Here is a 27,315-nt window from a genome sequence, read left to right as displayed (position 1 = left end):
TTAACGCTTCATGTTTCCTAATGTCCAATTTTGAAAAATCCCTTCTGCTCATACAATCTAATAGTATTCTTTATCCTGCTCCCTACCAAAAAACCCAAAACCCCTCAGTGGTATTTTTAGCTGTGTCTCTGTATGTGGTATGTGGGTCTGTTCCCATGTATCTCCGTTGGTACACAGAGCTTTCCTTGCATGTACAGAGGCCCAGGTTTGATCCCCAGCGCCAAACAAAACTGCATGTAGAGGTATATGCCTGGGACCCCAGCACTCAGGAGGTAGAGGAGGAGAGGGAGCTCATGGTCATCCTTGAGCCCATGGGTGGATTTGAGGCCATCTTAGGATATATGAGTCTACATGCACAGGAGTCTGCATGAGCTTTTCTTCTGTCTGTTCTGAGAATCTCTAGTTCATCATGACCACCAAACAGCGTCACAGTTAGCTCTTTCTTTTAGATGAGGGATGGCTCCTCAGAGCAAGGCATTCCAGTTCTTCTAGGTTCAGCGGTGGCCTGTGGCGAGTCTGCTCTCAGCCCGGGGCCATTTTGTAGACAGTCTCCGTCCATTCCGGTTGCTGTTGAGCTGTCTCTGCATTGCTGTTCTTTCGCGTCTTTATAGCAGGTCTAGGTGTGTATTTTGTTATTAATTTCGTGGTCATGCAGAGTTTATGATTTATCAAAGCTGGACATCCTAATTTATTTTTTCCTTTGTTGTCTGGTTTCTCCCCCTCTGACCCATCTGTTTGTTGGACCTTTTCCAGTGTTTTGTAGCTTACATTGTATCTTTTTTCTTTTGTGTCTTACTTTGTTTTCTGTCTTTTCCTTGCCTGTTACAATGTATTTGTCTGTTTCTTCCCTGTCTTGATGATTTTAATTCTTTGATTAACTTATCCGTAGAATTTTTAAGTTTCTTTTTTATTTTAGGTATTTTATTAATTATTTTGTGTGGAGCAGGGTGGAGGCTGAGAGGGTGTCATGGACTATGTGGCAGTCAGAGGACAATTTGTAAGGTTGACGCTCTGCATGTGTTGTAGAGATCAAACCCAGGTCACCAGGCTTGTGCAGCAAGCCCCTTAGCCCACTGATCCATCTTGCTGGCCCCACTCTGATTATTTTTTAAGTTCAACTACTTTAGCTTTTTAATTTATTTCTCTAAATTATATTTGATTCTTTTTTGGTAATTGGCCGTGTGTGTGTGTGTGTGTGTGTGTGTGTGTGTGTGTGTGTGCGCACACATGAGCTGGTGCATGTGTGTGTGCAGGTCAGAGGACAACATACAAAAGTCAGGGCTTCTCCTTACACCGTATGGATTCCAAGACTCTAACTCAGGTTATAAGGCCTGACAGGAAGCTATTCTACGGCCATGGCTTGCTATTTTCTTGATGAATGAAATCCCTCCTTTGACATCCTAAGCAAACTTCCTTTCTAGGCTTGAGTTAGTGGGAGTCTGATTGTGATTTCTTGTGTCTGGCTTAAGGCAGATCGTTTCCTGCATGCTTCGTTAAGAATAATGTATATGTAGTGGGTTCCTCCTCTCTTCCTCCATTCCCCCTCCCCTTTGTCTGCGACACTGACTGCTACAGTTCTCATCAAAGTCCCTCTTCCCTCCTTTTGTCTGGACCCAGGGACACCAACAGCAAGACTTGTGCTTGTCTATAATTTCAGGATAACCTCAAACCCCAACCTCTTCCAGCTATAATCCAAGCAGTTATAATTTTCCAAAGGAAAGTCTCCTCCCTGCAAAGGCTAGCTGGAGCTTGCCTGTTGCTTCCTCCCTGTCATTGGTTGGTCACTACAGTCTTCACAGCTTCACGCAAAGGCTTGGGTTCTTTCTGTCTCTGTCTCCTCGGACCTCATTTCCTTCTCCCTCATCAGTGTGAAGCCTGCGCTTCTGTGGTTATTGAGACTGAAGCTACCTGGTATAGCTTCAAGGTGTGCCTTCACTTCTGTATAACCTTCCCTGTCTGAAATATACTCTCCCTCCCTCCTTCCCTCCCTCCCTCCCTAACTTTTTGGAATATTTGTTTTATTTGTTGACAATGTCACACATGTATATAACATATCATATCCAACCCAAATCCCTTCTCCCACCTTTATTCCACCCCTCCCCACATGCTGCCTGCATGCTTGTGAATGTAGGGTAATCCTCTGGAACACTGGCAACCTGTTCTCCTCTGGCAGCCATCCGCCACCTGTGGAGTGGGGCTGCGTGAACCTTTTCCCATCCCAGAATGTGTTCTGGCTAGACCTTACATAAGTCGCCAAAGCTGCTATTCGTCACGTCCAAAGGACAGTATTTCATAGCACTTCTCGTGCTCTAGCTCTTACATCATCTCTTCTTTCCCATGATGCTCCTTGACTTTCCCATGATGCTCCTTGAGCCTGTGGAGTTTGATATCAATGTCCCACTTGGGACTGAGCACTCAACCGTCACTGACTTTTGCTCTTTGATGAGTTCTTAGTCCCTGCAGTGGCTGCTTTTGTCATTCTGAGGTATCTATTTTCTCCTACAGTTCATCTTAGCCATCACTTTATCCAAAAGCCTTCCCCAAATGCCTGCCCTCCAGCCGAAGCATGGTAAGATGCCCCCTTCTCTCTGATCTTGCCTAAGTTTTGCTGTATTAGCTTGAGCTCTGCTAACTGTGTTGTTTTGTTTACTACAAAGTCTTGCTGTGTGGTTCAGCCCAGCTTTGAACTGGCAATCCCTCTGCCTAACTTTTTTTTTTTCTTTTTTCTTTTTTTCAGAGCTGGGGACCGAACCCAGGGCCTTGCGCTTGCTAGGCAAGCGCTCTACCACTGAGCTAAATCCCCAACCCCTGCCTAACTCTTTTTTAAATTATTTTTTTTATTTATGTTCCAAATGTTGCCCCCTCTCCTGGTCCCCACCTCAAAGATCTTCACCCCATCCCCTTACCCCTTTTTCCTCTGAGAGGGTGCTTCCCCACCCCCACCTCCACTCCACTACCACCATCCCCGGGTATCCCCCATTCTCTAGGCCATCAAGTCTCTACATAATTAGGCACATTCTCTCTCACTGAGGCCAGACAAAGCAGTCCTCTACACATATGTGCTGGGGGCCACGGACCAGCTATGCACTTTGAGTCCAGGAGTCCAGATTGGTTGATATTGTTCTTCCTATGGTGTTGCCATCCCCTTCAGCTCCTTCACTCCTTCCCCTAACTCTTCCATAGGGGACCCCAACCTCAGTCCAATGGTTGGCTGTAAGTATCTGCATCTGTCTCAGTCAGCTGCTGGTAGAGCCTCTCAGAGGGCAGCCATGCCAGGCTCCTGTCTGCAATTACAACATGGCATCAGTAATAGTGTCAGGGTTTGGTGCCTGTCCATGGGATGTATCCCAAGTTGAACCTGGATGGTCACTGGATGGCCTTTCCTTCAGTCCTTCTCCATTTTTGTCCCTGCATTTCTTTTAGACAGGAACAGTTCCGGGTCAAATTTTGAAGGGAGGTTGGTGACCCCATCCCTCATTGGGGGCCCCGCCTGACTCTCGGGAGTGCTAGATTTGCCTTTATCTTCCACTTTGCCACAGACTCTTTGAGAACAAGAGGCTATTCATTCCTTAGCACCTAGTAAGTCCTGGTACGTTGTGGGTGCTGGGATAACTATTTCCTGAATGAGCACATACTATTTTTCTAATGAGGCCACAGGGCGTCAAGGTTCCAGATAAGAAGAAGCATCGCCCTGTTTATGCAAAGGGTCAGATGACATCATCCACTTTAACAGCCCCTAACGATCAACAGGAATGGGTGAGAGAGACTGTTTGCCGAAGGAGTCACATCTCAAAAGACCTCTTGTGGCTTAGTGTCTCACAGTGTACTTCTAAGATTTGCGAGTACACAGAGACCAGTGGTAGGAAGGAGAGTTGGGGCATTCAGAGACCTGGTGGCATTAGAGGGTGTGGTTTAATGTAATCGGTGAAACATGAAGACCTGGACTTTCCTCCAACCTATATAAAACACTCTTCATGGAGCCACTTTGGTTTCCAGAGCGGGTGTTACTCAGGCACCCATGGGGACAAGCTGTCCTGTGAGTTGGTGTATAAACATGGTACACCCAACCTAGGCTGCCCTAGGACCCGCATCAGTATCTTGTGGAGCCCCGTTCCCTGTGACTCCATGACTTCGCTTCTCTTTGCAAATCTTATCTCTTTCAACTGGGCACCTCCTCTTGCTCCCCCACTCCCTGCCCCCAGCTCTGGTTTTATATCTGATGTAGCAGGGTTCCCCACACCATGACTCTTCAGGTCTACATGCCACACTTTCATCGTAATTGCTTGCTGTACTGGGGGGCGGGGGGCAAAACCTGCTCCCCTCTGCTATAGTGTTGGACTTGGGCTTCACCGCACATCTCCACACATGACTGGGCTCCACTCCCACGTGTGGCTTATCCCCATCTACTCAAGTGGTCTTCATGGATTAGCGTCCAGAGGACAGGAGATCTGCTAGATTTCACCCAGTTTTCTCTCCCCAAGAGGTCACCACACTTCTCTTGCACGTGGTTGTAAATAGCATCAGCATTCTCGTCTTTGACGTGGAAATAATTACTTAATCATCGCTTTGCTTCTGCTGGGGATCTGACTGCTTTTCCCTTACAATACTTATATGCTCATCAACAAAATCGGAGCTTTAAAGAACCCAGTAATTTCTATAGAAAACAATCCTTTCTGGCTGTGCGGCCTCAAGTCAGGTATTTAAAACTTGCACATACTTGGATCTTGTCATCTGTCATTAAGACGACAATACCCACCCTACTGGTTATTGTGAAGATGGAATGAGCTATATGAATGGCTTACTTAGCACAGGGAAAGTCTAAAGTGATAGCCTTAAGAAAACAGACTTGGAGGCCATGAGAAGGGAATGAGTGTCTTTACTTCCAATGCCTGAGATTTCACTCTGCTTTTGAGCAGCCCTGGCCACAAGTGGCCCCCAGTTGAGACTCTACTACAAATACTGTTGTCCCCTCAAGGCTTAAGGAGTTTGACATCCACTGGAGACCCACGTTTCCCATCCTCTCCATACAAACCTTTGTCCCCATTTGGCAGCTTGAGTTATGACTGAGTCATGGTAGGGTTGAAAGGGTTACCATCCCTGCTGGCTTGAATTCTTAAACCACAGAGAGACCAAATCTCTACAGATCTCCCACTCCTCAGTGTGTGCGTGGCCCAGTGATGTTCTTTAGAAGACCACGCCCTACTCTGCTACTCCAATACAGAAAAAAAAAATGCAAGTAAGCAGTCCCTTGAACTTGGTTTGGGGGACCGTGGCCAGTCTGCTCTGTTTGGATTATCAGACACGCTCCCCAGAACCCAGCTCATTGACGATTATATTAAAAGCCACATCGCAGGGAAAGATCTGCTCAGCCACCACAAGCCTATTCATGATTTATAAACAATTAAAGGGCACGGCTCAAATGAATGCAAGCATCTGGGAAAGTCATTATTCATGTATGAGTCTACTCAAACATTTGTCATCTCCCCGGTGACTTTAACTTACTCTCTGCGCCTTGGGATCTCAAATTATATTAAGCAAAGTAGATGTTAAACTCTTTTATTTGGTTTAATCGTTGGTCTCGTTCCACTTGCCCAGATTATTTGGGCTCGTTTAAAACGAGCCCTCCTTTCTCCTTGATGCATTAAAATAGGAAGGAGGGAGATTTCTCTTTAGAACCTACTGCATTCCGAGGATGAATGCAAATTATCCTACTATGATTCTTAATGACCCACTATTAACGTAGTAGGAAACCCAGCACATTAATGCAATGGTACTTTTCACATCATTACTCCTAATGGAAGTGTTACTGGGAAAATAGCCTGACCTTTAGCTATGGATTCCGATAGCAAAATATATTCTGCTTACTCCATACCTCTATTCATGTAGCACATCCGAGGCTCTCACATGAGCGCCATGACAATCTTTTGGCCTCGTTCTGAGGTCTCGTCTGTGACTGTAATGGAGAGAATAGAATTTCATCTTCAATAGGTAAATTCTAGTTAAAAGTCCCTTTGAAGTTTGGATGTAATCCATGGGCCAGAATGTCAGTAATGTGCCCAGTGGAAGTATTTGTTTCTGTAGGCGGGTTTTTGTTTTTTTTTTTTTTTTAAAGCCCGTGCTGTGCCTTCAAAGGTCTTAGTCACAGGCCCAGGGGATGGTGATTTTTCTAGCATTTTTCAATTGAAAGCAGAAAAGTTTTAACTGAAAGAAGAAAAAATTAACAGGAACTGCTGCCTTTTTGAGTGAATGATGAGTGACTGAGCTCAAGGTTAGACTGTAACTCTCTGAACTGCAGCCCCTCATGGGATGAGAGAGAACTTTGCACAACCTTCCCTTCAGTTCTTCTGAACTGGCTGTTGGTGCACAGGGAGCCATTGGGCATCGGCACAGCCGAGGTCTCCTTTGTTATTTGGAAGCACAACTTGCTAATGTGTGATAATTTGGGCAGAAGCATTTCACAATCTTAAGAAAGGAGGTTGCTATGGAAGTTAATTGTGTACACAGCATCATAAGTGGAAAGATGTTTACCTCAGAAGGCAGTCTACTCGGTCATTTTTGCAGTATGCTTTTTCATTTAAATGAATAGAATACTAGATGCAAATGCATCGTTGTTGTTTTTTAATTTTATTTATTAAAGCAGAACTTCAGGCACCTTTTGACAGTCTTTCCATTTGTAAATGTTATCGTGGGCATTTAATTATAAAGAAGTCCTTTTTCTTTAAATATGTTTTGTTAATTAAGACTTCCTGCTCGGGCTGGAGAGATGGCTCAGTGGTTAAGAGCACCGACTGCTCTTCCAGAGGTCCTGAGTTCTATTCCCAGCAACCACATGGTGGCTCACAACCATCTCTAGTCAATGCCGTCCACTTTTGCCTTCTGGTACCCACTCAGCCAGCACAGCTCAGCATCCTTCCATATGTCTCTTCTACCATTGCCATTTACACTCCAGCATCCCTCCAGAGCATGGTTCTAGATGTTCCGACGGCTGTCTAACCCTCGCCTGCTGACCCACTGATATCTCCATTTACTGATCTGTATAGCGTCTCAGTCTGTCTGTCAGCCCCCTCTGCTCTCGTTTTCCTGACGTCTCCACGTGCTTTAAATCTCCATCCCGCTGCCGAGCTCCTTTAGCTAATGCTAACACCAGTCCATCCCTCCCACCCAGACCCCCCCCCTCAGGAGACGGCTCCACCCCATTCACTGTTTCAAGCCTTAGTGCTTGTCCTCAGTCTGGCACTTGCCCGTTGTCTACAGTTCCAAACCTTCCCACACTCTCTGTCTCCATGATGCCTCACCACTGAGTCTTCAGGGCCTGGAGCCTCCGGCCTAGAGACTTTCTTGTCAGTTCAAGTTAAAGCCACTTCTTGTCAGTATCCCCAACCTCTGGCCTCCCCTCTGGTTCAAAGATGACCGCTGTACTTCAGTCTTGTATCCCTTCACCCCTAGTTCCTCCAGAATGGTTCCTCATTCCCTCCGTTCTCATGTATCCTGTGCTCAGCAACCCTGCTGCCTGCTCCCACCACCTACAAACCATCCTTCCTCCTCCCTGTCCTCCTCCCTCCCTGCTGAGCTCAGGTGTGTCTAGATGTTGGTGGCTCTTCCCGCAATGACTCTCAGCAGACCTTTGCCAAGCCTCTGTTTCACTAATGCTCTGGAGCCCCCTGTGAGCCTTGAGAAGGCTTTCTGCCTGAATCCCTGGCTTTGCGGTCATTCTGGTCTTCTTAGTGGGCTTCTCTGTCTCCGTATTTATTCTTGGTGGTCTCCACAATCTATGCTGTCCGGTGCCCTCCCTTCTGTATGTTCTCTCTTCTTACCAGTTTTTCTGTTTATCGTTTTAACTCCCATGTGTACAATGGGCTCTTCATGTCCAATGAGTTTAGCATCTACAGGCTTAGCCAGGCAGGCAGTCGAGGAAAAAATTAAGACGGAAAATCTTTGGTACTGGCAGCATAGCTTAGCGGTAAAGTACAGGTTTTAAATGTGTAGACCTCTGGTGGCGCACACCTTTGATCCTCTCACGTGGCAGGCAGAGATAGGTGGCTCTCTTAGTTCAAGGCCAGCCTTGAACTACCTTGGTCTACAGAGCAAGTTTCAGGACAGCCAGGGCTATGCAGAGAAGAAACACTGTCTCACAAACCAATGGCAATAAAACCAAGCATGTAGAATTTTTCCCTGTGATGATTTCATAAATAAATATATATTGATAGCACTCATCATAGGTAATGTATCAGCTATATGATTGTCTTCCAGGGTGCCGGAGCTGGTCCCCACAGACCCAGACTAACAGTGTCTTAGCCCGGCTTCTTTCGCTGTACCTCTCCCTCTGTCCTTCTGCTGGCCATGTCAGGGGGACACTCCATAAACAGCTTGCCCAGGTCTATACCTTCACCTCATGTGCCTTCCCTTCATCTGTTACTTCACGCACCCAACCACAGGCTGTCACTCACCCACCCTAGATGCTTGACTAACTGGGACAAGTCTTAACTTCCAAAAGGGATCCCCATCTCTCCTCCAGCCTGCAGGGCTGTCTTCTCCGTGCCTGGTGTCTTCTACACAACTGGACTGCTTGCGTCTGAGTTTACACATCCAACCTCTTTCCTCCTTCTCTATTTCCTTAAGAATTTCCCAATAAAAAATCCCCAGTCTGGGGCTGGGGATTTAGCTCAGTGGTAGAGCGCTTACCTAGGAAGCGCAAGGCCCTGGGTTCGGTCCCCAGCTCCGAAAAAAAAAAGAAAAAGAGAAAAAAAAATCCCCAGTCTAATGCTGCTAGTGTAGTAGTAATACCACAGTTTTGCTACACAGCCCTTTTGACATTATTTTTCCAGCACAGGACAAGTATACAACATGTGCCTTGCAGTTCTTTGATTTACATATTAGCGGAGCCTTTTCCCTAGTACTTTATGCTTCAAATACACTATTGATCTACAGGGACTATTGAAGTCACTCTTTTATATGAGTGCATTCTTTAAAGCTATTGAACATTCTGCAGCATATAGAGTGTGGCCAGGTCTCACAGCTCTTTTAAGGTGTTTGCTTTTCACTGACTGGGGATTTCAATTTTTGTATGGTTACATCTGTCAATATTTTCCTTTGCCATTTATTTTTGAAAGAGACCTTTTAACACATTGAAATTACCAATATTTTAAATACCACGGAGGCAGTGCGATGCGGCCGCTTACTGACCCACGGGCAGCGAGGTAAAAAGGCGGGTCGAAGAGTGCTCGAGAACAGAAATGTCAACCGAGCACCTCACATGTGGTCACACACTGCGTGACTTTCCTGGGGTCACTGTCCTGTCTCTCTTTGGTCCTGCCCTGTGACTCTCTGTGGTTTACTAGGGCAAGTCTTTCCTCATGTCTAATGCAGTGTGCAGGGTGTTGATTCCTGCCTGGACTGAGTCTTAGGATTTCAGTGAGATGGACAGCAGTATTAAGGTGACTACGGAGTCCGTAGGGATCATCGTGAGAACATCTCTGTGTAATGTTGCCCTCGATTTTAAATTAACAACACAGACGAAGTCGTTTAACACTCATTCTCAGCTCTGTCATGAGTGGACCTGACTGAGCTATATGAAACATGTTTTTCCCATCAGACACATGTACACAAAAGAAGATCAGTTTCCGCACAAACTGCTTAGTGTTCCCAACCAGTTCCTTGTTGAAGCATCAGCCATCGTGTGTAGCCAGGGCTCAGCTGTCGGCCATCTTTACCATAAAAACCAGTGCCGCTGTGGAGGATTGTCTCAGGTAGGGTTTCCACTGCTGTGAAGAGACACCAAGGCCATGACAACTCTTATAAAGGACAACATTTCACTGGGGCTGGCTTCCGGGTTCAGAGGTTCAGTCCATTATCATCATGGCGGGAAGCCTGGCATCCTGCAGGCAGGCATGGTGCTGGGGGAGAAACTGAGAGTTCTACATCTTGATTCGCAGGCAGCAGGAGGAGATTGAAACACTAGGCATAGCTTGAACATAGGAGACCTCAAAGCTCTCCCCCACAGCGACACACTTTCTCCAACAAGGGCACGCCTACTCCGACAAGGCCAAACTTCCTGATAGTGACTCCCTGTGGGCCAAGCATTCAAAGCTATGAGTCTGTGGGGCCATTCCTCTGTGTCGGGTATCCGTAGAAATTCACTTCAGGGCCGAGGAAGTAACTTGTAGTAGAGCACATGCTTGGCCTGTGCGTGTGTTCAGGTCAAATTCCCAGCCCCAGGAAAGGAGCGGCAGAAGACACAGACTTGTTTTCTCCTTGGGACTATGTTCGTGTTTTGCTCTTCACCCCTTTGTTGCGAACGTGTTTAGTAGCATTCGGTGTTCTCTTTCAGTCTTTACAGAAAACTACTGTACTGCGAATCACGTGGACAAACTTCCCGGCCCACGAGACTGGGTACAGATTCTACAGGACCAGATTAAACTGGCCAGAAGAAGGTTGAAAAGAGGCTCAGGTATGAACAAGCTGTGGAGGAGTCATCGGGGACGGTGCCTTACTGAACTTTTTTTTTTTTTTTTTTTTTTGGTTCTTTTTTTCGGAGCTGGGGACCGAACCCAGGGCCTTGCGCTTCCTAGGTAAGCGCTCTACCACTGAGCTAAATCCCCAGCCCCTTTACTGAACTTTTATGACAGACGCACAGTGCTTTCTCGCTCGGGCATCGAGCGTCTTCTGACGCTAGAAGGAGATGTTCTGTGTAATGTGCTGTGTTGGCTCCAGTGAATCTTTAAAGTTGTCTTATGATAGTAAAAGTAGTAGAGATGTAATAGTAATAGTAAGAATAGTAAAAACGATGTCGGCCATTTGCTTTTAATAGCCCCAAGGGGAAAGATTACTAACGTCACCTGTGGTGTAATGTGCTTCACGTGTAGAACTGAGTCTTTTGTGGTTATATCTACATGAGTTTTTAAAAGGACTAATTCCTCAAAGTTTAAAATGAAAAAAGAAGAAGAAAAAGACAGTGGATGGGAAGGTGCATACCCTCCATACCAGCACAGGAGATAGAAACAGAAGGATCTCCTCGAGTTTGGGGCCAGCCTGGTCTACATAGTGAGTTCCAGGACCTGTTTCAGAAATTTAAAAAAAAAAAGCAAAATTCATCCTGTCAGAAACACCACATCAAATTGGAAATTTAAAGGGCGTGTGTGAGTGTGTGTGAGTTTGTGTGTGTGAGTGTGTGTGTGTGTGTGAGTGTATGTGTGTGAGTGTGTGTGTATGTTTACTTGTGTGTGTGTGTATCTGTGTGTGTTTACATGTGTGTGAGTGTGTGAGTGTGTGTGTGTGAGTGTATGTGTGTGAGTGTGTGTGTGTTTACTTTGTGTGTGAGTGTATCTATGTATGTGTGTGTGTGTTTACATGTGTGTGAGTGTGTGAGTGTGTGTGTGTTTACTTGTGTGTGTGAGTGTATCTGTGTATGTGTGTGTGTTTACGTGTGTGTTTAAAACTTGAGCACTGGCAGTTTGGCAGCGATTTTCCTAGGCACAGGGAACAGCAGCTGGATTGTGACTATCTAGATTCGGTCATCAAGCCTCAAGCCTCTTGAATCTGACAGTGCACCACCTTACAGCTAGAATTTCCTTGGGATTGATTTTTTCCTATCATCCAAGAATGGTTATCTCTACTAGATCACAAATCTCTTAAGTTTTATAAGATATTTATACTTTTATCTATAAATTTATTTATAATTGTATTTATAAATTTTATTTATACAATCTATAAATTTTATGTACATTAGTATATATGTTATCAAAACAATATCAGGATTCCTCAAAAACAATAAAAGTCAGGCCTTAGGGGACAGCTCAGCTGGTAGGATGCTTATCATGCAAACACTAGAGCTTCTCAAAACCCAGGCAAGAATATAAATAAGTGAATAATAGATTAGTAGTATGTGGGCTGGAGAGATGGCTCAGTGGTTAAGAGCACTGACTGCTCTCCCAGAGGACCTGAGTTCAATTCCCAGCAACCATCTATAATGAGATCTGATGCCCTCTTCTGGTGTGTCTGAAGACAGCCACAGTGTATTCATATATAATAAATACATAAATCTTTAAAAAAAATAAGTAGCATGCCCTTGTAATCTCAGCGCTGGATTCATAGGGTGGGCTGGCCAGGTGTCTTAGCCTGCTTGAAGAATACCAAGCCAGTAAGAGACAGCACCTGAATAACACAATACCTGAGATTGTGCTCTGGCCCAACACAGCACACACACACACACACACACACACACACACACAGTACACAGCACACACATATACACACACAGCACACACATACATACATACACACATACATACACACACACAGTACACAGCACACACATACATACACATACACACACACACATACACACACATATACACAGGACCTATTGAACTCATTTCTGAGATTGTGCTCTGGCCCCACATAGCGCGCACACACACACACACGCACACACACACATGACCCACTGAATCATTTCTGGTGTATCCCCAAACACACCCAGTGTGTTAAAGAGACATCTGCATCCCTGCATTCACTGAAGTACTTTTTCCTAACAGCTTCTAAAATATATAATCACCATAAGCATCCACTTCAGTAGATTGAGTAATAATGAAAACGTGCTGTACATACATAACCAAATGCTTTTGAACCTTGAAAAAGAAGGAATTCACTTGTTTGCATCAACATGGGCGGGTGAGCCTTATGCTAAATGGAGTAAACCAGGTCAGGAACACAAGTGCCATGGAACCTCGCTGAGGAATCTGACAAGGGAGGGCTCCCAGAAGTAGAGTGCAGCATGTAGTCAGTCACAGGAGCCTGCGGTCTGGGAAGATTCGAGGCAAAGGAACAAAATTTCAGTTAGACACGGAGTAAGAGTGATGTGACATGACTAATAATGTTATTATAATATACTCAGGAATATCTGAGTTCACATCACATATTTTAATAAAGTGTAATTCACAGATAATTCATACATGTTGTATATCATAAATATGTGGGTTTTTTTTTAATTAAAAGAGAATTTATTGCTTGCTTTCAACTTCTATTGGTCAGAGTAGTCCAACAATGGAGGGGCTCAGAGCCCAGGAGTTGCCCAGGCCGTGGAGCTAGAGACCCCTGCAGTCCTGGTTTCAGTGAAGGCCTGGGGATCCCTGGAGAGTACAGACTCAGCCCACATTGGAATTTGAAAGAAGCTGCTTCTGATGTCAGCATGGAGTCAGCACCAAAGGCCACAAAGTAGAGGAAGTCACCTGGGAGACCTAAGGCCAAAAGAGGAAAAGAACTCAGCCCTGTGGTTTTAACCTGGGCAGCCCTAGGAAGTGCTGTCCACGTTGAGGGTGGATCCTTCCACATGAATAAGGCAGACTCCCACAGGCCACTTGATCTAAACAGTGCCTTGGGTTCTTCCAAAGCACAACTCGCTCAGTTACACTGACAATTAAAGCTAAAACCACATTTGTGCACTAGTGTTTGATCCTACAGAAAGGAACTGCCTTGTCACATGACTTTACTTATTTCTTTTTATTATTATTATTAAACTTATGCGTGATTCTTATCAGTCAAGTGAAAATAAAGCCTAGATTGTCTTGACAGCAGGCTTTGGGAATCTGTGAGGCTGGAGCAGAGACAGTTCGGAAGGTAGGCTTTGGGGACGGAGCTGCTCCTCACTTAAGAGGTTATGGAGAGCTGTGACAGTGAATCTCCGAGTGTTTGACGCTCAGAGCAGAACATCCCAGTCTGATTCACTTTCACGGACAGAACTTGGCTGGTTCACAGTTCTGGAAGCCAGAAATCCAAGACTGAGGGCTTTCTTGCTGGATCAACCCATGGCAGAAAGACACAGAGACACAGATAAAGTAAGAGTGAGACAGAGGAAAGCTCTGTGTGTGTGTGTGTATGGGTATATGTGTGTGTGTGTGTGTGTGTATGGGTATATGTGTGTGTGTGTGTGTGTGTGTGTGTATGGGTATATGTGTGTGTGTGTGTATGTATGGATGTATGGGTGTATATATATATGTGTGTGTATGGGTGTATATATATGTGTGTATGTGTGTGTGCATGTGTATGTGTGCATGTGTATGCATTTGTGTGTATATATGTTAATGTGTGTGTATATATATGCGAATGTATATGTGCATGTGTTTGTGTGTGTATATGTGTATGTGTGTATGGGTGTATGTGTGTGTGCATGTGTGTACATGTGTGTGTATGGGTGTGTGTGTGTGTGTATGGTGTGTGTGTGTATGGTGTGTGTGTGTGTGTGTGTGTGTGTGTGTGTGTGTGTGTGTGAAGTCACCCTTCCTCAGTGACAATATAACCCACTCTCAAAGGCAGGGCAAGGTTGTTGCCTGACCACCTCTCACCAGGCTCTCCTGCCAGCTCTGCTGCACTGGGGACTGAGCTGGGACACAGCACCTTTGAGGGACACCTTGAGACCACAGTCATCTCTAACAGGTGCAGGTCAGCTGAATCCTTCCCAATGCAGCCCTGTCCTCCGGCCTCAGGCTCTGCAGTCAAGCTGGCCTTCTCTCTGGTACTAACACTGGCTGCTGTCTCCAGCTTTCCCAAGCACTGCAGCGCCTCCCTTGCCCTGAAGCCTTCTGTCGAGGTGTCAGCAGGTTTCTGTTGCCTGTAGAGTCCCTTTCCCATTTCCTGAGAGCAGGCTCTGCTCCTATGACATAGTGTGAGACAGGACTGACTCTGGAGAGGAATGAGTAAACCATCAGTAACTCCACGGTGCCACATGAACACCCTGGTTTTCTAGCCAAAATGTGAACTCCTGAAGAACACTGCTGTCTTCTCAGTTAAAGCTCAAAGGTTTATTCTACCCCCTGTAGACCCATTGGTGGACATGTCCCTAGTGTCACTCTGTGGTCACCATATCAGAGTCTCCTAATTGTACTCCATCAACAGTTTCTCTAGACCCCTTCCCCCTTCCAGCTGTTGTTAAGTCCTTCCCAGTCTCCTTTCTCTCACTTGGTCCTCCAGAGAGTCAGAGTCTATCACACCCTGTGGCCTCACTTCATCAGTGTGGACAGCACATTAACCTCCTACTAACTCGGCTCTTCAGGGTCTTCTCCCCCACATAACATCACAAAAGCCCCCTCCCCTGTATGACTTTACACCCCCTCCCACTCCTGGAAGGGGTTAAAATAGGAAATAAAAAGGAGAAAGGAAAGAGGAAAGCAACATTTGAAAGACCTACAAGTGGCCCATTAGGCTTTCCTGGAACACAGTCCCCAACTGAGCAGAGATGGGTTAGTTTGGGTTTACAGGCAAAGCAGGTTCCGAGCCTGAGGCCTAAGAGGCATCTCTGCCAGTTAGCATGGCATCGGCTTGTGGTTCCTGGCTTCTGCCTTGAATGGCCCAACTGTTAGACACATAAGGACTTCCATCCTGTTCATTTGAAAGGGGAAATGGTTGACCCCAGATATTCAGATTTGAGAGAAATCTGAAGTGAGTCATGATTTAAAAAAAAAAAAAAAAAACCAGACATCAATCTAGCCTCAGCAGTGACCCACCAGTCAGCCTCCTTCCTGATTCTGCTCCTCTCACACGGTCCTCCCAGACCTGCACTGCAGCTGAATGACCTTAGGTGGGCCAGCAAATGCCTGTGCATGGAGCTCTGCTCCCACCCTGTTTCCTGAGACTGGTGGGAACGGACGGGAAATGTGCCTCATCTTCTTGGGAGTCTGAGGAAAGGAACTGTCTGGACTCAGACTACTGACATCCCCAGTTGTATTGCTATAGCGACTACGGGGAACTGACTGGGCTTTCGTGTACCAGGGCCTTCACCTCTGGAGGAAAGGCCTTGAGGATCTGAAAATTTCAAGTCTTAAGAAAACCTTTAAAGCTAGGAGTCCTAGAAAGTCAGGAGGAGGCTATCCCTATGAGGGAAAAAAAGACAGTCTTAACTGAACCACAAGATGAAAATAAGTTTAGTTTAAATTTCTTCTTCTGGTACCTTCACCGTGTTACCCGTGTGGATTCCTCATCACTGTGAGAGGGTATGTGGCAAAGGCAAATCAAGGGAGGTTTTACTGTGGTTCATGGTAAGAGAAAGTTCATCATGATGAGGGAGGTGACTGATGGCCAGAGCATGTAATTAGGACTCCTCATCTCCTGACCTCTCCGCAAAACAGAACGCAGAGGCTAGGGCTGGAACCAACCAGAACCAGCCAGTTCCCAGTTACCTACATCTGCCATCTAAGCCTCCTAAAGGTTCTACAACCTCCCAAAACAGTACTGCCATCGAGGAGCCAAGGAGTCAAACACAGGCCCAGTCCAGGGCAGGAGGCTGCAGATCTTGTCGGATTCTGGGACCAGGGTCTTTCTCAACTTTCACTCTTCCCTTCAGCACACACATCAGTACACAGAAGGGATGTCCCCTCTGTGTTCCCCATCCTTATGCAAACTGGCCATTGACAGTTTGTTACACATCACAGCGTTTCTGCTGATAATTTTCATCTCAAACATTCCTACACGCATGCACACGCGTGTGCGCGCGCGCACACACACACACACACACACACACACACACACACACACACGTGGCTATTTCTCCAGAAAGAGACCCAAACGGTTGCCTGGTCCCCGGTGCCTTCTTTCCTGTGACTCCCTTCGCTCATTTGCTCAGGAGATTGATCTGAACGTTTGATCGGCAGGTCTACACGAATGCTCTAACTGGATACTTAGGATGTGTCAAGTAGGCTACCTTGACCACTGGGAAGGAAGCTGACTCTTAAGACAAGACAAGCCAGACCAAAAGGATGGCACCCTGGCCACAGAAGACAGAGTTTGTGTCTGTGTGTGAAACACTGGTACGCTTCCTTCTCAGTAGCACAAGGGTGCAACCCCAGCTAACAGATGGCGAGAACCACTTGTCCTTCCCGGAAGAGCCAGGACCTATAATGTGACTGGCTCTTGGGTTTCTCATCTTTTTATTTTCCATCAAAATGGTAATATGGACAGTGTGTTAAAGATATTCCACAACTTCCACAGCCCTGTTTGTCATATTTGGCTCAGTTCCTGGAGTGGGGTGCAGACTCTGATTGGGCCTAGCTAATCAGATCACTGCTCAGGGAAGTGGGCACGGGCTGTAGGAGAAAGCGGTGCCCCACAAGATTGCAAAGGTCGTTATGCAAATCCAAACAACTTCATTTGGGGCTCTCATCACATGTAATCATTTTTTTTTCTATAACTAGAATTCCAATCCCAGTGTGGATTTTTATCATTTTTATTAGATTACTTCCTCGGAGCTGAAATCACAATTTATTGTTTGCGTTAGATCCAGGAGTAAAGCTGTCACTGCTACTAAATTTTTATTGGACCTGCTCAGTCTTTTCCAATTTTTACAACTTGATCACTGCCAGAGAAAGGCAGCCATGAGCTTGTTGTTACAGACAGGTGTTTTAATTAACACACACGAACGTTCCTCAGCCACGACACTTGGCTCTGCACATGCAGCCAGTGTACACCAATTTATGTATAACTGTTTACATGTATTGAGGTCAGATATGTTCTGTTCTGACAAAAGCACACATAAAGGCCTGCACATAAGAAGTCTACGTAGGAGCCAGAGAGATTAGGCTCAGCAATTAAGACCACTGGCTGCTCTTCCAGAGGACTTAGGTTCAATTCCCAGTACCCACCGAGTGGCTCACAGCAGGCTATAACTGCAGCCCCAGGAGCTCTAATGCCCTCTTCTAACCTGGCCCCAGGCAGATGGGATGCTGTATGGGTGTAACCCCAGCTCTAGGATATCTGGAGAGACAGGCGGGTCCTACGCTTCTCTGCCTGCTAGTCTAGCTAGGACTGCAAGCTACAGGTTCAGTGAGAGAACTTCTCCCCAGATAATTATATGGAGAAAGAGGAAGACAGCTGACCACAACCTGGGTCCTCTTGTGTGTGCCAGCAAAGGCGTGCGTGCAGTTGCACACACATACCCAGAGTCCAACTAGAATGCCTAAATGCCTCTCTTTTTATCTAGAGAACTTTCATAGTCTTACATCTTTTCTGTAAATCACCATGCGCAATCCTACCATTTCTCTTTCGGCCACACTATTAAATATTATATCTTTTTTTGGAATATTTATTTATATGAGTACTGTCGTTGTCCTCAGACATACCAGAAGAGGGCATCAGATCACATTACAGATGGTTGTGAGCCACCATGTGGTTGACAGGAATTGAACTCAGGACCTCTGGAAGAGCAGTCAGTGCTCTTAACCGCTGAGCCATCTCTCCAGCCCATATTATATCTTTGTTAGTGGTCTCTACTCTCATGCAACTAGAACGGTCCTTGACTGTTCTATCTCTTCTCTGCAGTCAGCAGGAACCATGGGATATGGGCAGGACAGAGAGGACACCACCAGAATTATCCCAGGCGCCATATACAAATGTTTCCTCCGTCCCTAGCCTATTAGGGGAGACTCACTGCCTTGAGTTAACAGGCCTATGAGCCCTTCTCTTTGCTTTAGTAGGTGAGTGTGTGTGTGTGTATGTGTGTGTGTGTGTGTGTGTGTGTGTGTGTGTGTTGTGTGTCCAAAGAAGGGTCACCTTTGCAAAACCCCCAAGGAGACTGAAACCCATATCAGACTAGCAAGGCTCATATCTGAAATCAAAAAGGGAGGATCTTTTGAAGAAATACGTATTCTCTCTCTCTGCGGATTCCTTCATGACTAAATGGATCCAGGACTGACAGCTCCAGAAACCAGGCAGCTCCAAAGAAAAGTTCTTTCTGAGAATTCCTGCTGTGAGTGGCCCTCTGGGGGGGGGGGGGGGAAGAGTGTGTGTGTGTGCAGTCCTACGGCCAGAAGGCAGTAACTTACCTGCTTTCAGTGTACGGTTAAACCCTGCCGCTGGCCATTGGCTTGGGCTTATGAAGTAAAAGGAAATGAACCAAAATCACCCCTGATTGATAAAATACAATCGGGAGAATTCCCACGTTTTTAATACAGGAAGGTTGGCTCCCTGTCGGGACCATCCAAATGAAATCATGTTCAAATAATGACGCTCAGACCTGTGAAGGGAACGGGGAGAAGGACGCTGGAGTTGTTTTCATTGTGTTCCCATATGCGCTCCTACAACTAATGAGATTTGTGTTTTCTGTTTGTAACCAGCAGAGGTAGCTGACGGTGATGAAAGACTGGATGGCATCTCTCTACCCCCAACAGGTAAAACACATTTACATTTCATCGCCTGCTGCAAGGAACCATTTGCATTGAAAATGCTTCACCATTAGGGATGCGTCCTTCTGCAGTGTGAGCCGGCAGCTTCTGTAATAGACCCACCCCTCACATTCAGAGTGTCTTGGGGGGGGGGGGGGGCTAGGTTCAGATCTGTTTTCACATTGAATATGAAAAACAACATTTTTCTTACACCCCATTTTATATTCATAAATGTCTCAGAAATGCAAATCCTAAGGGGTTAGTACCACAAGATGCCACCCGGCAGAGCCTTTAGACATTAAAAAGCATTTTTGACCTAAAAACAACATTTAGCTTTAAACCAGGATTGTCAACTTTGTGACCAAAGTCAGGCCCGTTTTGTCTTGTTCCACCAGAGGCCTTTGAGAGGTAGGCACCCGCAGTCTTCACGTAGTGGTTTCTGTGTTTTTTAAGTGTGATTGAATAAGCCAGCCCAGCCGGTGTGAACCAGGTCAGCAAATGCAACAGAGTCCTGACACATTCTCTGCTCAGCTGTGTTCAGTTGATTCCAGACTCACGCAGGACTCCATGTGATGCCTCTGATCCCGGCCTCCTGCCCTCGCGTGAGTTCACACCCAAGAGTAGAATAGGTGCCTGACCAGTCAGCCTCATGTCAGACAATCTCCCCGCACTAATCCCCCGCTTGGTCTCAGGACTCCCATTTGACTGTCCTTCAAAGATTGCCTGAAGATTCCTTCCACAAAATTCAGACAGTCCAAAAAAAAAAAAAAAAATACCTTAAACTATAAAAACCTCAATTCAGTGTCAAATTCAGAAAATGTGAGTGGAGTGGAGTGTGTTTGCAGGAAATCTTGGCAGAGTCCCTACTAGTCACATGGTCTTGTGACCATGAACTCCAAGACTTCAGGGTCTTGAGGCTCAGAAACCTTGGCACACACCTTAGAGTTTACTAAAGCAAAGCTCAGGTGAATTTAGAGCTGCCAGAAGCTGCCCCCTGCCCCCCAGTGTAAATCATACCTTGTATTCTCTGCCTTGAATAGTCAAGCAACAAGCCAAGGGACAAATACATTTGTCACATGGAGCACAAAAACCTGCCTACAGCCAGTTCTTAGGTTCTACAGTAGTTCTCTAGAAGGGAGCTCTCCTCGTTTTTCCATGTTTCCATACACAGGAGTGTATGGAGTCAGGAGGGTGGGTATGTGATCGTTAGGGCTCCTTACCCTTCTCTGAATATCAGGATGACTCATACCGATCCTACTCTTCTCACCTTTGACCCATTCCCAGCAGATGCAGGAAAGACTAATCACAGTAATGAAATTGTGGTTCAGAGCCCTTGGGGAGGGACATCATACATTTGTTCTTGTCCCCTGGGCATCTGTAGCAGCTGTCCTCTGTATCAGATGACACAGTGGGCTTTTGCTTTATCATTTGAAGACCATGCATCTTGCAATTACACCCTTGCATTTAACTGTCTAAAGATAGCGGCAGAGAGGTTTCAGAGGAAAAAGCAGCCCGGGGAATACTAGAGGAGCTCTACGGGAATGACAAGCTCCCAAGAAATTGGAAAGTGAAGGGACCTTTGGAGCTCACTTGGGCCAATATCTCCTTTTTCTCCTGCCCTTTTCTTTCAAGGGAGTGGGGGAGACTGAGGCCTAGAAACACTAGATGACTTTTCCAAGGTGTTATAGCTGGTGATAGCCTGGTTGGGCCCCATCCCCTTGAGTCCCAACCCTTCTAGCACAGAGCTTTGTTATACCTAGGCCAAAGGCAGCCCTTCTCTGCGTGTTTCTTAAAGATCCCCGTAGACTTGGACGTTAGGATTCCATTTCAGTGGCTCAGCCTTAATATGTATAATGATTCAGTCTACCCAAAGTCCACTTGTTTAAGTTCATTGCCTCTATTCCTTTCTTAAATTCTGCCCCAGGAATATGAGGTGATTAAAAAAAGACTATTGTTAGATATACAGACCACTGGACAGCCTTGTGTGTGATTTTAAAGTATTCATCCTTTTGGAAAAGTAAGGAAGAGGTCACAGATAGGGTCTCAGATTTTAAGTTTCAAGTTAAGTAATCTTGATAGGGCTTCCTGGTTGCCTTCCAGAGTAAAATTAAAAATCTGGCACTCTTCTTAGTCTGCATCGCTGCAGATCACCCCTCCACAGGCGCCGACACGGCCATCCGGAGGGTGAACTCCATGTCTTACACACGGTCGCAGTGCGCTCAGCCTCACTGAACAGAGCTGTGGAACCAACTAGGTGTGAGATCCACATCTCCATCTCCTCGTTTATCTGAGCTGACCAACGCTGACCCTTCATCAAGAGCGAACAGTGCTTTTAGCACTTTAAGTGTCTTTTCGTTCTTTTAAATTTTGTGTCAGGGAGGAGGGGGAGATCCTTGTGTCATTGTGAGCCTGAAGTGATCAGGGTAGAATTACGCTCAGGTGGTCAGGCAACATTTTGTTCCCGGCTAATACAGTTGAGTCTCAAAAGGGGTCTTATGTAGCCCAGGTTGGCCTCTGGCTTTGAGTTCCCGGTCCTCTTGCCCCACCCCTAACCCCCAAGTGTTGGGACAGTCAGCAGAGACCAGGCCGCTGAAAAGATGCTAACCCATTCAGGGATCCTTTCCAGCAGCGGTCAGCCCAGACCCCACACAGATTCCTGCCCTCGGACGAGGGTGAGGGACAGAAGTAGCTACTTACACACCATGGCATAGATGTGGAGGCAGTGCTGGATCGGAGACTGCGCCCAGAAATCCAGGGACAATTGACATTTTAAAAAATTGTATAAAGTCAATCAAAGTAATTCCTTTCCAATTTAAAGGTGGAGCCTATGGATTTGGATAGAGTAATACTTGTGTGGACGTCTCAGTGTTTACATTCTCAGTTGGCCTTCTTTGTATCTTTATGTTTCAAAAGCACAAGTAAGACAGTTTACTTACTGTTACTACTCAGAGACAACTGTTACTGATGTGTCCCCCACCACCACCACACACAAATCAAATTTTCTGTTGTTGAACAATACACCTCCAATGGTAATATATACTCATGGGCTTTCTTGGGTTTTGTTTTTGTTTTTGTTTTGTTTGTTTGTTTCTTTTTTTAAAAAAAATCATTCCTAATTGAAAAACACATCCCTAATTCTTGGAATTACTCACTTAGTTCAGTTAAAGTTGATGCTTAGTAGCTTGACAGAGATGGCTGGCCCAGAGGGGCATGTGCCCTGCCCTCAAACCCTCCAGTCGACTTGCCTGCTCTGCCCCAGCCCCGGCCATGTGAGAAAACGTGCATCTCCCCTGCAGAGGTGCAGTCTCCCTCATTGTCTTGTCTCTGTTGCAGGGCACGCGTTTGTCAGCAGGAGAGAGACCCCAGAGGACCCAGAACCAGGTTCCATTGCCTAGACTTGCATTCTAGAACACTCTTTGCTTCCTCCAAGGTCCATGGAGCAGTTGCAGGTCCTGCAGTGTGGGCGTCCTGTGGTGGCTTGTCTTGTCGGAATGACTTCTTTGTAACCTGTGGTATCACAACTCCAGTTTGGCATAATATTTTTTTTTAAAAGAACCATGCTTACAGCTGTTACCCTGGAAGCATCCAGCGTGTGTGACCCGTCCTAAAGAAGCCATCCCCTTCCTGTGTCTGTCTGTTCACAGCCTCGGTGTGAAGACAAGGTCTTTTTAAACATTATTTATTTTATTGTGAATTGCTTGGCTGCATGCAGAGGAAACCTTCTCTTCCAGGACTGACAGAGGTTACAAAGTAGCGCTAACTAGCCCCTCTTCAGCTTAGAGAAGGAAACAGTTGTTCTGAGAGGCAGGAGAGCTCCCACCTGGCCAGTGACGTCTTTTAGGACTTCAGTCATGGTGACCCGAAACAGACATTCAGAACTGGAGAACTACAAATGATGTACGAAATAAATGATGTTAGGGAATTAAAAAAAAAAAAACTTTCACATAATTTATGATGATGTAATGACAAAAAAATAATAATAATAACTCAAAGTAACCAGCCATCTGCTTGGGAGCCGTGGGGCCTTTTAAATACAGTTTCAGCTGAGCAGCTTTGGTTTTTTCCTCTCTCCATGTTCATTCTGCAGTCTGTTTGGTCCCTCACACACTTGCCTTCTATTTTATGTAACACTAAATATGAGGGGGAAATCTGGGTTTATTTTAAAGAAATCTTTGCTGTGAGGATATATGTGTCACAAACATATTTACCTCCACATTTGTTTTGCTAATGGAATCGTGCATCGGAAATACCTTAGACGCCTTGCGTCTACACCTTATTTATCAGGTAAAGCAAATTGCCTCGAATCTTGGGCACTTGACACCAAGGCCAAAAATAGCCGCAAAAGAAAAACAAATGTGGCTCCCATCCACCAAACCCCAGGGATAAAAGCCTGCCTCGACCAAAGCTTAGCCTTTTCCCTGATACTGTTGCAGCCACCGATTAAAGCCAACACTTAGTGTGGTGCTTCACCAGTGAGAGAACTGAGAAGTGGGTAAGCAGTTGCCTAGGACCGGAGTACCCGGCCAGCTGGACATAGAACCTGGATATACTTAGGATCCTGTCCAGTGGACTGCGTCACATCACGCAGAACACAGAACGCTAAAGCTAGGATCAGAGCAGTATTCCAGAGGCCAGCTAGTGAAGATGACAGGCGATATCCCTGGAACGTCTCTAGGTGTTGCAGTCAGTCCCAAGAGTAGGCATCTCCCCCGCAAATGCACCTTTTATTTCTCTCCGTTTGGAGGCTATGGGGGCCACTTGGAAATTGCCCTTATCCTACCGCTTAGTTACCATGGGTTTCTGTGTCCCGCAGCCCCCAATCCGTCTGTTTTATCGAGTGGTCTGATGAGCTGCAGACAGACCAGGACTCATTCACTCTGCAGCGGGTCCTGATAAAACAAAAAAGTCTTCTGCCTCCCAGAATGAAAGACTCCTCAAGGGGACTAGAGAAGCTGAATTACTACCCTTCGCTCACTAAAATGATGGTGAATTTGTTTTTAGTACAGGGAGAACATATGCTCACAACTGGGTGTGCACTGTAAACCTTCAGAAAGCACTTTCTTCCCAGCCTGGGTGACAGCTTGAAGTTCTCAGTACTTGAGCAGGGTAGGGATTGTTTGACTTACAGAGAAGGGCGGTGGATTCACAAACTGGAGAGACAGATCAAAACTGTAACAGTCAAACCGTGTTTCGTAAGTTTACATTGTACTCGTGTTAACTTACTGTGTACTGTGCAGCTTTGTTCAGAAACCTTTTTATAGGCTTTCTTAGCAAAAAAAAAAAAAAAAGGAAAAAAGTCCGTATCCGTGGATATTATGCCTCAATCTTCTGTACATATGTTTTATTAATATGTAAATATTCAGATTTTTTAAAATTATGATGTTCTTTTAAAAGAATTCAATGCAAAGCTAGTTGTGAAAATGGTGTGTAACACTGTGTTGTGATTTCAACTCCCAACATGCCCTTTATGTCCATTCTGGAAAAATACAATAAATTACTTTAATCGAACGCACGCGCATCTCGCTTGCTACCCCAGTCTTCCTGTGTCGGGGCTGATGCCCGAGCGGGAAATTACGCTTACGAATAAAGCAAGCAGATTTCTTGCAGAGAACCTGGTAGATGTCACAGTCCCAGCTCTGTCTGGCAGTCGGATCAATGGCTACAGCGAGTCCCATGGAAACACTTGGGCATTAAGCACTGAGATGCTCGAAGCCTAATTTTAAATGAATTAGGTAGCCTTATAATCTTTACTTAAAAGGTTAAGCCCCGCTTCTATGGAAACAGCACACGGGAAGGCCAGATCAATCTTTTCCCATGTAAAGTGGCTTCTGAAGTTCGGAGGCTGCTCTTCTCTTCCTTCAACACAGCAGGGCGCTGTGCCTGGCTGGGTGCCAGGCCCCCTCTCGTTCCCTGGGGCATCCTCAATCCCTGGCTCAGAGCTCGTGACATTCCGGAGCCTGGAATCTGCCTCCAATGGAGATTTACCTCAGGATCTGTTCCAAAACGAGAGGGCTGAGCTGTTTAGAACTTGGGTGGCGGGCTTGTGGTGGCAAGGGGTAGTCGCTGCTTAAGAGATCAGCTGGACAGGGGTGGGGGAGGGGAAGCACCAGGATGATGCTGTTTGCAAAAGAAAATTGACAGTCAACATAAATATTCACACTTTTTTTTCTTCGAAGTTGCGAGCTTGCCATGAGCTATCCCTTCCTTCCTGCCATATGCCCTCTCCTTTGAGGGCTCCACAGCGGGTATCCATGAAAATGTTGGTCGAGGGATCCGTGTGATGCTTTACTGCCCAGGGCCACTGGGATGCACTTGCTCGCTTAAGCTGACAAGGACTGCTGTTGCTTCCATTGACCCGTTCAAATGAAGTAGGGACCAGTCTGCTGTGGAGAGAACTATGGAGAGAGAAAAGGAACACAGAGCAAACCCAGCCACGTGCAAGGACAAGAGGAGAAACCAAAACTCAGCGACTAGCTTGGGTTGGAGGATGGAGGGAGAGGGCTAGTTGGGGTGCTAAGATACAGACCACAGTGTCTAGAGGATAGTAGGTGAGTCTGGACGAGATATTAGCACAGTGATTCCTTCTGTGAATGTTGACAACACCCTTAGAACTATGCCGGGGCCACAACAGAAAGAAAAAGAGGAGGAAGGTGAGGAGGAGGAAGAGAAGAAGGAAAAAGAAGAGAGGAGGAAGAGGAGGAGGAAAAAGAAGAGAGGAGGAGGAGGAAAAAGAAGAAGAAGAAGAAGAAGAAGAAGAAGAAGAAGAAGAAGAAGAGGAGGAGGAGGAGGAGGAGGAGGAGGAGGAGGAGGAGGAGGAGGAGGAGGAAGAGGAGGAGGAGGAGGAGGAGGAGGAGGAAGAAGAAGAAGAAGAAGAAGAAGAAGAAGAAGAAGAAGAAGAAGAAGAAGAAGAAGAAGAAGTAGTTGTTGTTGTTGTTGTTGTAGTTCTTATTTCTTGGGAGAGGGGACAAAAGATTGTAAGAGCCAGAGGTTGAGGAAGACTGAAGCCAAGCTGTCTCTTGACACTACAGGACCATTGTATGCATCACCCCGTGGTTGCCTGTACAAGACCTGCACAAAATCAAGCCAGTCAACATTCTAGCCTGGATTAGGGAAGGGGAATCACAAACCCCAACTATAACGGAGGAGCTGTTGATTGGCAACTGATGGTTAGGAAAGGGAGAGTCTGTTTTCTTTAAAGATATGACCCCTGGTTCATCTACTAAGCTCTAGTGGATGGCCTCACATCCATAACTATATAGGAAGCACAAATGGACCAGTGGGTTATTTTTTAAAAAATTAGTATATATCTTTCAAGAGGCCTTCATTTAGAATTGACTTAAACCCTGTTCCCAAGTGCAACATACAGCAGAACCCCATGGGAACCCCAGGCTGCCTTCAAGGCCTGTTTGTATTCAGAAACAACTTTACCAGGTAGGAGGGAACTTAACCTTGCAAGCTTTGTCCCACACTGGAAACAATTACACCAATTACAATTGTTACCAACTGGAAACAATTGCATTTCTCTCTGTTAATCTCTTAGCCAACTAGTTACCAAGGTGTTCCTGACTGTCGACTCACAAGTAGCCATCAAGCACTGCCTAGTGAGATTGGACCCTGGTTGCTTAATGTTTTCTGGAATCATTTGCATGCACTTGGTTGTTAATGTTCCACTGGAATCTAGGCCTCAATGTCAGAGAGCTTATCTGTGAGACCTTTAAGATTGTTGGCCCTCTGAAAACATTCTTAGTCAACTTTCCCAGCGAGAGTGAGTTGGCTAAAAGCCTTCCATGCAACCTACTCATCCTACCCACAGCAAATAGAGGTCTCCTGGTGTGGTGGTTTGAATATCCTTGGCTCATGGGAAGTGGCACTCTTAGGAGGTATGGCCTTGTTAAAGGAGTTGTGTTACTGTGGTTGAGGGCTTTGAAACTCCTCTGATCAGGCTCCACCCGGTGCAGAAGAGACCCTCCTACTGGCTGCCTGCAAAAGTGAGTCTCCTGGCTACCTTCAGATCAAGGTGTAGAACTCTCAGCTCCTTCTCCAATGCCATGCCTGTCTGCAGGCTGCCGTGCTTCCGGCCATGATGATAATGGACTGAACCTCTGAAACTGTAAGCCAGCCCCAATTACATGTTTACCTCTATAAAAGTTGCTTTGGTCATGGTGTCTCTTCA

The 27,315-nt window shown here is 45.9% G+C and overlaps 1 protein-coding gene across 4 annotated transcripts in view; it reads left to right on the top strand.

The window, feature by feature from the left end:
- The window catches only part of Bend7 (BEN domain containing 7), an 82,971-nt gene extending 58,321 nt beyond the window's left edge, over positions 1–24,650 (top strand). For 3 of the 4 annotated variants that reach the window (XM_039096483.2, XM_039096481.2, XM_039096484.2), the window contains 3 exons: positions 10,328–10,447; positions 19,095–19,148; positions 22,476–24,650. In XM_039096483.2, coding sequence (XP_038952411.1) covers positions 10,328–10,447; positions 19,095–19,148; positions 22,476–22,537 — 236 coding nt within the window. In that variant the 3' untranslated portion in view covers positions 22,538–24,650. The remainder of the gene's footprint in view (positions 1–10,327; positions 10,448–19,094; positions 19,149–22,475) is intronic. The other variant, XM_039096482.2, reaches the window with a different exon arrangement.
- The last annotated feature ends 2,665 nt before the right edge of the window (positions 24,651–27,315 follow it).

Source organism: Rattus norvegicus, chromosome 17 (assembly GCF_036323735.1).
Source record: "Rattus norvegicus strain BN/NHsdMcwi chromosome 17, GRCr8, whole genome shotgun sequence".
Classification (NCBI taxonomy): domain Eukaryota; kingdom Metazoa; phylum Chordata; class Mammalia; order Rodentia; family Muridae; genus Rattus; species Rattus norvegicus.
The sequence above is the reverse complement of the archived record's forward strand: the minus strand, read 5'-3'. Positions and strand labels throughout refer to the sequence as shown.